We start from the raw sequence: 12,321 nt of genomic DNA on the forward strand, positions 1-12,321 counted from the left end.
ACCCCTGCCGGGGGGGGGCCAGCCACAGCTTCTCTGGGCACCCTGTGCCAGCGCCTCAGCACCCTCACAGGGAAGAGCTTCTGCCTTAGATCTAACCTGAACTTCCCCTGTTTCAGTTTGAACCCATCATCCCTTGTCCTGTCACTCCAGTCCCGATGAAGAGCCCCTCTGCAGCATCCTTGTAGCCCCCTTCAGGTATTAAGAGGCTGCTCTGAGGTCTCCTTCACACCTGACACAGACTCAGTAAGTGCACACCGTGTGTACGTGCAGCCGCGCTCTCCAAGCAACCAGGTTTTGCCTTGTGAGGCTGAGGAACAAAAGCTCATTGAAGAGAGACCTCGTGGCACCACAGAAGCCTCCACAACCTCAGATGAAAGGAGCTTTGTGGGAGAGGAGAGAGGCAGCGCTCCAGTGAGGATGTGACAGAGCAAACACGCACATACTCCACCCACAGCCAAGGCAGGAGGGAGGAGGTGAACAAATAAGCCATTAGAGACCTAACAAGGAACGCTGACCTCTCCTGTTTGTGCTAATGGACCATCTCAGGAGGCTTTAAGCAGCTCCCTTTCTGAGTCACCTGGGCTGCCATGGGGTGCTCGTCCCCGGGCTGCCACCCATCCGCACCACACACCGGCGGAGGCGAGGGCAGAGCTGAGCAGCTCCTCTGCCTGCTCTTGCTCTCGGGCCATGGAAACAATTCCCCGTGCAAGGCTGCACGCAAACGAATGCCTCTGCTCAAGGGATAGCAGGGGAGAAGCGGGCCTCCAAAACGCACCCGGCAGGCAGGGGGGGAATCAGAGCTGCGCTGGGCCATGGGGGTGAGGGATCCTGTGGTGCAGCATCAATGGGACTGCATAATGCTGCGATCCCTCCTCCTCTCCCTGGCCATGCCCCCACAGTTCACCCACTGAATGGGGAGCAGGAGCCAGCACACTGCTGAACTACAGGAGATGCTGGTCTAGCAGGCTGGAAGCAGCACCAGGAATTTGGAGCCTCAGGAACACTGGGAGGCCTGGAAGAGACATTTCAGGTTGTAGCAGGTGCCTGACAAAAGCTGCCAGTACTAAATGACCAAGCTCTTCTCCCACCCCAGGACTCTGTTCTCTGCAATGATATCTAAGATCCTGAGACAACTCTTCTAAACAGATGTGGAGGGTGTGTACCCCTCCAAGGTAGGAGGTAGCCTGCGAGACCTCTAAGAGACTTTACTTTTGACTCTTGGATGAGACTGGGAGAGCCTAGAGAGCAGAGAAAGGTCTCTAGACCCTAGAAGTGCTCTAACCCTTGACACTTCGTTAAAGCAGACAGCCAAGTCAGACACACCACAGCCCTGGGAGGCACTGAGGTGGAGGTGTGGGACAGAAAAAGAGCTGCAACATCACGGTGTAAACCATAAACCACTAAAAGCAGAAGGAACCACAGATGGAGCCTAGAATGGGATGGGTGGGAGGACACAGATTACCTTTTGAGCATCTCGGGCCACGTCATCACTGGAGGGACTCATCTCGGGTTTCTTTGCTCTCTTCTTTTCTTCATGCTCCTCTTCTTCTGAAGAGACTTCCTTGTCACTGATGTTTCTGGCTAACTCCTCCAGCTTCCTCTTCAACTCCTCCTCCTCTGCATCGGGGTCAAGCTGGGAGTCTGGGGCTGGAGACTGAGGGAGCAGAAGAAGGGAGGTGGGTTTGAGTCTCCTGTGTTGGACAGTGGGGCATGCCCAGGCCCAGGTGCACTCACCATGACCGGCCAGGAGAGGAACACGAGGAGTGCAGCCATTGATGGACTTTGCAAAGGGAGCTGCGCTCCAGCTCCACGCTGAGGAACACAAATCCTTGGCCTGAAGGACCTTCCCCACCCCCCTCCAACTTGCTTGTTTTTCCCTGTGTAAAATTGCATTTGCCTGCTCCCCCCCTTAAAAAACCAAGATGTACCCAGGGGATTTGGGGCCCAAAATCACCAGGTTTTCATTAGGAACCATGGTGAGGCTGGTAGCTCCGAGGGCAGAGATCACAGCAACTCAAAGACATGGTCCACCAGGATAAGGGAAGAAGCCATGTGAACTACAGCTCCCTGATGTAGCTTTGAGAGCCTTTAAGTAATCTTATTTGTCATGAGAAAACCTGCAGCAAATTTTCCTGTAGGATAGATGGTGCAGTTCCACCCAGCCCTGTTATTAGATGCAATTCATGGTATCAGGAGAAGAATCCTATTAAATCCAGGCACTGTAAGGGATCTCCAGAAGTTACTGAACTTGCTGTCCCTTGCATTAAGGCAGGAATACAATTATCCATGTCATACCTGGTGGGGTTTTGTCTAAGCTGTTCTCGCCAATCTTGAACAACGGCATCTGCAGCAGGCAATCGTTCTCCCAGGCAACCTACTCTTGGGCTCTGCTATCCTTCCTGCTAGAAAGCTGTGCTTAATAGTTAACCTCCACCTCTCCTGCAGCAGTTTAGACCCATTGCTTCTACTCTGATATGCCCTAGACATGGGAATAAAGCACAGGAACCTGCAAATGTGTACATCTCCCGCTCCCTTGGTCAAATTTACTGGCAGAAACACCGAATGATTGAGAACATGGCCATCCCCATCACAGATTTTAGGCACTGTTTCATCTGTGCCTAGGGGACTTCTCTGTAATTATCATTGTCTACTCTACTGAGCCATCAGCTGTCAGAGCAGCTCATGGTGATGGGTTCACGCAAAGGAAGAGTCCATAGTTTAAAATTAGAAACCCCAAATCAATGTTAAATGACCTAAGTATTCACAGATTCTACACTGCTGCCCAGCTGTAACTTAATTCAGCTGTTTTCTTCCAAACTTGATGGCACGGTAAGACAAGGGCAACTCAGAAGAGATCCGGAAATCCTTCTTGACTCAGATCTCATATTAACAATTACCAGGTGACTTCCTCGTGTCCTAATTGAGTCTCCCACAATTTCAAATGAGCTGTCACAGCTCTTCGGATGTACTGACACCCACTTGACAATTCTCCTGCAAAAAGCATTTCAGAGTACAAACGTGAAACCCAATTTTCCTTGTGCAGAATGAGCAAGGAAGGCACTAGCTTGCACAGGGGCCTAAAAGTTAAGTTTGCTCTGATTCTGCCCTGCCTTGCAATGTTTTCTGAGGCGCTCCATCACCTGGAACTATAGAAGAGCCTCCAAAGCCAAAACAGAGGATTAAACCCAACCAACCTGAGTCATTTGCTCTGCTTTCTCCCTGCAATGCTGGCTGCTTCAGAGAAGCCCTTCCAATGAGAAGGGAAGGGCCCAGCACAGCCCATGCTCTCTCCCTGCAGAGTGCCCTGGCTTTGCCCGGTTACCTCCTCAGAGCTCACCAGGATCTTTTCCTCCAAGCAATTCAGCACACGTTCGATTGCAGACATGCGTTTGTTGAGCTCATGGATCTAGAGGGAAGGAGAGATAGAGCAAAGGAGTAGAGAACAGCCCGGCCACCCCTGCCAGCACAGTGAGAAAACAGCTCGACCAGCAGAAGAGAGCAAGCAGCAAGACACCGCCACCGTGGCCCGAGTTAAAGGACATTAACAATCAATGTCTTTAAAAACCAGCCCTGGATACAGTGATGGGCCCCAGGAGGTGCACAGCCTCCCCTCACGTCTGGAAAGCTCAAGGTGGTGCTGAGTACCCAGCACATCTCAGTTCCCACCAAAGCATTGGTAGCTTTGATGCAGTGAACATAAAACCACGTCACCGGCCCATCCTGTCCCTTGTCAGGCAAAAGCATGAGGCTGTAACAAAGCCATCTATCCTGCCATCACTCACATGCTCTCCCAAATTCAACTCAACAGCAATCTTCACTTCCTACTAACACTTTTATCAAGCAGCTACCTCCTCGCCCCCCCCACCCCCCACCCCCTGCCAATGCAGTGCTGGGAAGGGAGAGGGAAAAGGTAGGAAATTCCCATAGAAATTCCAGATAGGAACAATAACCCTGAAAGCTTTCCCAGCACACTGTGAAAATCTCGACTTCTCCATGCATGGATGTACCCAGACACTTGCCTCTCTCTCCTCCCTCCCTCTTCCAGTTGAAAAAAGGGGCATGGAGAGAAGAGTAGAGAAGGACAGACAAAACCCTGAAAAGCGAAAAGCACTGTCTGTGCGCAAGAGCCCAGACAAACTCTTGTGGTTAAACTACTGAAAACATCAAAGAAGCTTTTCCCTCTTTTTAGAAGTGGAAGGTTTTGGTGGTTCTTTTTTTTTTGGGGGGAAAAAAGAATAGTCTTTCTTCTTTGATCCAAACAAATAACCCACAAATAATGGGGAATATTGCCCATCTTTTAACATTAGCTCCCACATCACTGCCATCCTGAGTGCCTGCCTCCCATTGAAAGGGGAAAGAGAAGCAAATGCAGTAAGTAAATGCAGTGACAAAGAGATGCGAGGGCTTGGCTCTGTTTTTGTAACATTTCCATCCTCTCACTCAGTTTTTGTGCTTGTGTTCGATTAATTAGATTCTCACAACAGCTTGGAGAGATCGCCTCTGCTTTAGGGAAGATGAATATAAACCCCTGACACGCTGGAGAGCAGAACGCTGTAATTACCATCCCGAACTGAATGCATCTTTAAGCAGCATTTAAGCACCATCTTTAAGCACAGGCAGGAACAATCCAACCCATCTCTAAGTGGGTTCTCAGCACTGTTTGAGGCCTGACTCTTGCATTGCTCCCAGTGACAATGCGAGTGATGAACTGAACACAGGCACTACCCTGTCTCCACAACGCAGAGGTTGGGAGAGGGCAAAGCATAATGCATGGTCTGCTGTTGATAGGCTACAGGGATAGGAGCTGAAGAGCTCGCTTTTTGTTCTCCTCCCTAAGTGAGGCCGGGTTTAATGCATGGTGGTCACCCCGTTAGCGCGCATCTCCTTTGGGCTGGGTTGCCCTGCCCTGCTCTCTGTGTAACAAAGGCTTGCAAATGGTGCTTTGTAGGAAAACATTTAAAGTGAAGAAACCTAAACCAGGGCCCATAAGGAAGCTGCCAGTTGGGGCAAGCTGTCACTTGCTGCCGAGGAGGGAAGACAGGCTACTCCAGCAGAAGTGCTACCTCCAGTCTCTCAAATACCCAAGACCTCCAACAGAAGCTTGATGTAAAGAAGAGTCAGACAGCACCAAAGCCTTGGGAATCCACAACCACAGAGCTCCCTTGAGGCACAGCAGAGGGATTTTCAGGAAGAAAGTTGGTAAATTAGTGCTGTTCCTTGGGGCTTGATCCTGTTCTTACCTGGCTGCTAAAGACCTAAAGGCAGAGACCTACCTACACAGTTACCAGATCAGGGCTTCTCTTTATGTCTCAGCAGATTTAAAAGCTTTTTTAAATAGTGGTGGGTTTTTTTCCAGTGTTGTTCTAGCACCTTGAGCTCCTGGAGTCACAGACCAGGGAACAGCCTCTTGTTACTGGAAAAGTTATGTTCCTTGTTTGGGACTGAGCAATGTGTCTGCTCCAGAATGAAAGCAAAAGCAATGGTCAGATCAAGCGTGTTTTGACAAACTTGTACCTAAGGCAGTTTTAGGAGGGGGTTTTCATCTGTGGGGTCAAAGTGATGCAGGGCAAAGAGCTGAGCTCTCTACCTCTTGAAACCTTCAGAGGCCAACAGGGTGTCTACCAGGAAAACGTTGCTTTTGAAGCCCAGCTATGGGATTCAATACAGGATTAACAGGACTTAACAAACATGCTTCTGGACCCTGCGCCCCACAAGCCAACATTTTGAATTGACACAGGGATCCCTCCTGGTCTGCCTCTGCCCTCCTGCCAGCCTCAGCCCCTCCATCTCCTCCAGTCTCAGGACCAGGGAACGGACCCCAGTCTCTTCCGAACCTCTTCCAGCTCTGCCGATACAACAGAGCTGTCTAGCACTGAAACCTGGATGTTCTCACCTTCTTTCTTCTTAGGGCTTGTACCTGGCCTCTCCTGGGCCAACAGTGACAGCAATGCACGTGTGCATCATGCTGAAGTTAATGGTCCAGCACAGAGCCAGGTCTCTTCCTGCTGGGCAAGGAGAAGGCTCAGAGGACGGTTGCTAGCTGTAAACGCATCAGCAGCACAAAGGGCAGGAAGGATGAAAAGCTGTTTAAGCTAATGAACGATGTTGGCCTAAGAGAAAATGGGCTTAAATTGGGAGTGAGATGTCATCATATAACCACTAGAGTGAAAAGGCTCCACAGCAGCCTTTGTGCTGGTGTGATGGAGCAAACCAGGGGATCACCCCGGACCACCCTGAGGGAGGAGCTTGCCCAGCTGAGAGAGGAAGTTACCTGCAGCACTGGTAGGAATTTGGCCCCATTTCCCCACTGCAAAGCACGGTGCAAATTTCATGCCTAATGTAGCGCGGGCTCATTAAGGACACCCCGCCCAGGGCTCCCCCATTTACTGCGGGCTGAAAAAGGAACGATGCTTACTAATTAGAACACGTGCTGAGAGAAGTAACATGCAGAGGAATGGTTTCCCTACCCAGGCACATGAAGTGTGGTGCCGAGGGATGGTCGTGGTTACACATCCCCCTGCTGATTACACGAAGAGGGGTCCAGGATGTGCAAAATTACTGCTGTGAGCAAAGACTGGCGCTGGCTCTGTGCGTATCTGCAGCCAAACACCACCCTGCACTTTGCTGTAAAAGGTCTGAGGAATGCTTTACCATCTCACCACCCACCACCATTCACAAAGGCAGCATCAGGAACTGCTAGTCCTTGCTTGACAACTAACACACAAGCTTACAGCCTTTTTGACACCCTTCTCTAGACCGTTCCCCCTATTACCATCATTCAGAAGACTAACGTGACAGGTTGTCCTGACCCAGTCCTATCAGGGCAGGAACAATACACCCCTCAAAGGAAGAACAGGATCTCGATGCTTATCAAATATCCTTCTCCAAACCTCTGTCTGGTCATAAAGCACCAGTCATTCAATTAAAGAAAGCCTTTTTGGGGACACAGGAAACTACAGGTGACTTGCAGAGTAATAAGGACAAGCTGAAAAAACAACAGGAATGAAGGAAGGCTTCAGGCAGCATAGGCAGAATGAAGCACAAACCAGTGCCTGATTTTCTCTTTGCCATGACTGCAAAAGTGGAGGGAGAAGGTGGGAGGGGAAGCACAGAGCTCCAGTACTTCTGCATCATCCTAAGAGGGCAGAGAAATGTCTATTCAACTCTTTGAAGGCAGACGCAGGAACTGTGAGAATGAAGACCTTAGGCCCGCTGTAGGAGGGGGTCAGGTTTGAGATCATCTTAGGAACCTGAATGTGCACAAGTCCATGGGACCTGATGAAATCCATCCACGGGTCCTGAAGAAGCTGATGGATGAAGTTGCTAAGCCACTGGCAATATTCAAGGCCAGGTTGGACAGAGCCTTGGCCAACATGGTTTAGTGTGAGGCGTCCCTGCCCATGGCAGGGGGGGTGAAAATAAAGGATCTTAAGGGCCTTTCCCACCCAAACCATTCTATGATTCTGTGATCTTTATGAACAAGGGAGCCTTAAACACACCTTCTCAGGTCTCAGTCCTGTTCCCATTTCACCACCACCTTGGCAGCTCCCTCACAACACGCAGAGCAGGACATGGCCTGGGCATTCATCTCTCTGGTGCCACATGAGCATGATATGACACCCAAATGAGCCAGCCCCTGGGTCATCCCCCAAGCCTCCTGTACTGCTCTGGCAATACGAAGTGGCTACACCCCAGTTTCTTCAGTTCCTTACCTGAAGAGGAGGAGAGATCTTGAGTCTACAGAGATCTGAGACCCACACTGCTCCCTCTTGGACCTGCACATGTGAAGCTCGGGCATCCAGCCACCCCTGCAGAGAATGGTACCTAGGGCACACCAGCGCTTCTGCTCATGCTGCACATCCGCGCTGGCTGGGAGCCTACCACGGCTGCACCCCAGTTTGCCAACACTACTTCTTTTCTCCTCTGAACCATCCCACACCTTGCAGGTAACAAGCACCATTTATGGCCACAGCCTGGGTTCAGGGGCTGTTCGGTACCTGGTTCCCAGAGTGGCTGGAATTCTCCTGGGAAGAGGCTCTGTTACGTCGTTTCACATGGTGGGGTGGATAGGCCGGGAACTGGGCTTCCTTCATGTCCTCATCAGAGGTGTCCATATCTGCAGAGTACCGGGACCGGGGCTGCTCATTCCAGGGGCTGTCTTTGGAGAGAGAAGGGTTCAGCACAAAGTTACAACAAACTCATACCCTTGAGTTCCTTCCTGGAGATTGGCCCCAGCTGTAAACAAGCAAATAATGAGGCATTTCTCCAGATCACACCTTCTGTGCTTTGGCAGGAGATGCTTCTGCAAGAGAGACCGGGGTTAAGGATGGCTGTGCTAGACCAGGCTGTAGCTCCACTCGCTGCAGCCACAAAGCACCTAACTCAACAGGGTCCCACACAGCACTGCTGAGGTAGCAGTAGGCACCAGGGGGATCATCCTTCCTCGCTTGCACCCCAAACAATCATGTCCATCAGTAAAACCTACTATTGCCCTCCCAGTCTTGTTCGAGTCCAGGTTTGGACACTGCCCTTCATACACTGGGTACTGAAAGATGTTTAGCTCAGGCTAGAGAGATACCAGTCTAGGATGGAGCACTGAAAAAAGAGTGGAAAGTCTTATTTTTAAAGGAGAATTTCAAATGAAACAAAACCAATGACATAAAATAGACTGAACGAGCCAAAGGTGTCGCTCCAGTGGCACTTGGAGTGGGCATTTACAGAGCACACAGTATTTCCTAGTCCCCTGAAAATATAGGCAGGGCTCTGGAGACCCAGAAGGATGTATGTGCACAAGCCAGTATCCAACCCTCCTGGGTCTGCTATCACAGCAGGGAAAGCAGCAGTAGTAAAAGGCAAATTCTGCCCTGTTATTTGGTAGGGTATTTCAGGAACCCACGGCTCCTGCAGCCTGACAGTGCACCCTGCCCAGCCACAAGGATGCTATTTAGCAATTCCCAGTGCTTGCCACCAGTTGTTCTCCAGTCTTACTACAGCCCAAGTCCCCTTAAGACTCTACGTTTTCTGCACCTACACCATCCTTTGGCAAGAAGCTGAACTCACCAACTGCTGCCTGCAGGAGGAAACATATCCCGTTGTTTCTAGTAGTGTCCGTTTGATTGTATCTGGTTTCTACCCTGGACAAGAGCAGCGGGTATGAAAGGGACAGACACTTTAAGAAAGGCCCCTCTGACTTGGTGAAATGAGTTTGTTGGGAACAAGACCAGCCCATTACAACCAGATTGCTTCAGCCACAACATATTTGGCCACAAGGTTTTTAGTGGCTTTGAAGTTGTTAAAAAAAAAACCAGCCCCAAAACATCAAGGACATTTTCATTTTGTTCCACCTCTTGCAGCCACTTGTCCTCAAAAGGACACAGGAGAAGCCTGTCCGGAGACACCTACCAGGTCTGGCATTTCTTTCTAGGCTCCTTCTCCGTGAGTTGACGGTGAGCCGAACCTCTGTGCTGAAGTGCTGCTCTGGAGGGATCCTGCCTGCTCCCTGTTCCTGCACGATGTGGTGGAAGACCAGATCCGTGTCGGTGATCCTGGGTTCCTCCTGGGAGGCATCTTCAGCTGAGTGAGGGAAATCTGGGAAAGACTGAGATGAGGATTGCTGATGAGCAGCTGCCTGGGGGGACTCCTTCTCTCTTCTGACCACCGCCAACCGCTCCTACCTTTATCCTCCAATACCTCCATGGACTGACCCGTTATAATGCCCGTTCCTAATAACCCGGTTTAAAGACCGCTTTCCTTTGGTGATGAGCCCTGAGCAATGCTCCTCATCACTGCCAGGGGGCACTGTGAATTTTTACAAGCACTGCACACAGAGCTCTTCATCTGAGCTGCAGAACGCTCTGGTCTTTAAGAACACCACTTCCATATTCAAACAACGGCCACCCTCTGCCCCTCTAATCGTCTGCCCCAAATTCTTGTCAGTTCATGTGGAATTGTGTGGATTGCTTTTCTTTTTTAAAGCCCGTGTTGTGCGTCTCAGCACATCCCAGTGGAGCCTGAAGCATTACAGCATCACGAGAAGGAAGAGGGAGCTCTAGAACGCTTTAAAAGTGAAATTTCAACAGGAAAGGGAAAAAGGAACAGCCCAAAAAAGCTTGATCTGAAGCATCTCAGGCTGGAAGAGCTTTTGCCACATGCAGGGCAGCCCTGTCTGCGTTCCTCCCAGAGCTGGAAGGTGGAGACACTGACCCCCTGTCCTTGGTGGGATCATGGGGTGCAGCTCACTGCAGTTGCTCATGTGGGAGCTGTCTGGGGGTCCTGCTCGTGGTCAGGAGCTCCTGACAGACACATGCAGTCTCCTATACAGAAATAATCAGCATTCACTAAGTTTTTGTTCTCTCTGACTGACAGAGGCCCCCACCATGCAGATGCTGACACTGTAATCACACTGGATCTGGGATTCATCCTCTCAGCCTTACGAAGGTTGTGTGCCCCAGGAAACTGCTGGCCAAATACATCCCCTGGGCCACCTCATGGCAGAAAGAGCCCTAAACTGGATAGGATGGTAGGAGAAGAGCCTGGTCTCATTTTGCCCCTTCAGTAGAATCATAGAATGGTTTGGGTTGGAAGGGATTTTAAAGATCATCTAGTTCCAACCCGCTGCCATGGGCAGGGAGACTATCTAGTAAACCAGGTTGCTCCAAGCCCCATCCAGCCTGGCCAAACTTCCTCACCCTTAATGCAAGCATGAAATAAACTTTCCACAGCTCTGCAACCCAGAGTACTGAACCTCCAAAAGCTCACTGGAAACCAGGGTGCCACATAGCCTTGGCATAACACAGGAAAAGCATTGTCTGCAGAGAGCAAAGAAATCTGCAGGGAAAAGGCCAGGGAACCTCTTCTATCTCATCTTACCTTCATCCTTGCCTCCATCAGATGTTCTAACTCCTGACTCAGCCTGAGGAAAAGGACTTCAAATGGACAAAGAGAGAGCTATGGGAGCAAGGACTGGCACCACTGCCTCTCAACAGCAGCTGAAGGAGGGGGTAGCTGAGGTAGCAAGGAGTAGGAAGAGAGGAAAGGAAACCCCCAGCACTCTCCCAGTACCTGGAACGCATCCGGGCTGCTGGCTGCTGGCGAGAGCTGTACAGACTGGCGACGAGACTGAGCAGAGTACTCCGAGTCCAGCTCAAAATCAAAGGGATGCACAGAGAGCAGGCGCTTTGTCTTGCACATCTTCGTGTAGGAAGTGCAAGAAAGGAAAACTTAGCATAAACCACAGTTGACCCCGAAGGAAGTGGGAGGGAGGACCCTTGTCTCCCGAGTGTGCCCAAGTCTGCAGAGCTCAAAGCAAGGCTCCTGCTTTTTGCAGAGAAAATTTGGGTCTGCCACTGTCCTACCTGCAGGAGGCAGGTGTATAGGGCAGCGCGTGTTTGTGCTGGAGCCAAGGACAAGTGGGTTCCTGACTTCCCGTCCCTGGCTCAGGACTGCTGCCATGAGCAGACAGTGAGAAGCTCTCTCCTGGTTTGTAAAGGTACTATGGGAAAGCTGAGTGAGCTGGTAGCTCAGAGAGAAATCCAGGAGATGCTTTTGGTACCTGAAGCATCTCCCCATCTTCAGAGAAAGAATGCTGCTGGCAGATCTCCCCAGGTACCTGGGAGGTCATCAGCTGCCCTGGGGCAGGAACAGCTTGGACAAGCTTCTCAGGCTTCAGAAGCAGATCAAAACGAAGCTTCATTGAATCACAGCTTTGCTACTCTACCACGTACCTCTTCTAGTTAAAAACACCCCAGGTGGGTGTTCGTTACATGGGAGGGGCTGGGATTGGGACATTCATTAGGGACTTTCTTCATGCAGGAGTGGATCTTTCTTCCAGAGCGTATTTGTGGTTTTACTGACTTGGTTGTTTCTACACAGACTGGGAGAGGGGCTTATCTCAGAGAAGGAAAATGGAGAGAAAGGCCCAGACCTGAAAGTGGCATAGAAACCCACCACCACGCCACCACGGCCCAAGGTAGGCTAGAAGCAGCTGAGGGCACAGGGTGAGGAAGAAGGAGCCACCGAATGAAACACTTACTCTGCTGTAGCACTCTGCTTCAGCTCCGCGGAGGACATTGTCTTCATCATTATTGTCATCCCCAATGTCACCACTGGTGAAGAGCTGGCACTCACCTGAAGGGGACAATGGCACGCTGTGTATAGGCAGCTCCTGCACCCCATTCCTGGGGAGGTAAAGTGCCCTCTGTGGTGGCCACACTGTGCTGCTTATATGGAATTAAAAAGTCCAGATCAGAATCCCAGCCTGGTTTGGGTTGAAGGGACCTTAAAGCTCCTCCAGCTCCATCCCCTGCCACAGGCAGGGGAACC

General features: G+C 50.8%; 1 protein-coding gene across 1 annotated transcript in view; it reads right to left on the reverse strand.

Moving 5' to 3' along the window:
- The window catches only part of MLPH (melanophilin), a 27,337-nt gene that overhangs the window by 7,159 nt on the left and 7,857 nt on the right, over positions 1–12,321 (reverse strand). Inside the window, exons 5-10 of the mRNA XM_010015719.1 lie at positions 12,032–12,126; positions 11,062–11,190; positions 9,399–9,598; positions 7,998–8,154; positions 3,323–3,406; positions 1,463–1,654 (exon numbers count right to left, since the gene is read on the reverse strand). Of these exons, the coding sequence (XP_010014021.1) occupies positions 1,463–1,654; positions 3,323–3,406; positions 7,998–8,154; positions 9,399–9,598; positions 11,062–11,190; positions 12,032–12,126 (857 nt within the window). The remainder of the gene's footprint in view (positions 1–1,462; positions 1,655–3,322; positions 3,407–7,997; positions 8,155–9,398; positions 9,599–11,061; positions 11,191–12,031; positions 12,127–12,321) is intronic.

This window comes from Nestor notabilis, unplaced genomic scaffold (assembly GCF_000696875.1).
Source record: "Nestor notabilis isolate BGI_N333 unplaced genomic scaffold, ASM69687v1 scaffold25825, whole genome shotgun sequence".
Taxonomy (NCBI): Eukaryota; Metazoa; Chordata; class Aves; order Psittaciformes; family Psittacidae; genus Nestor; species Nestor notabilis.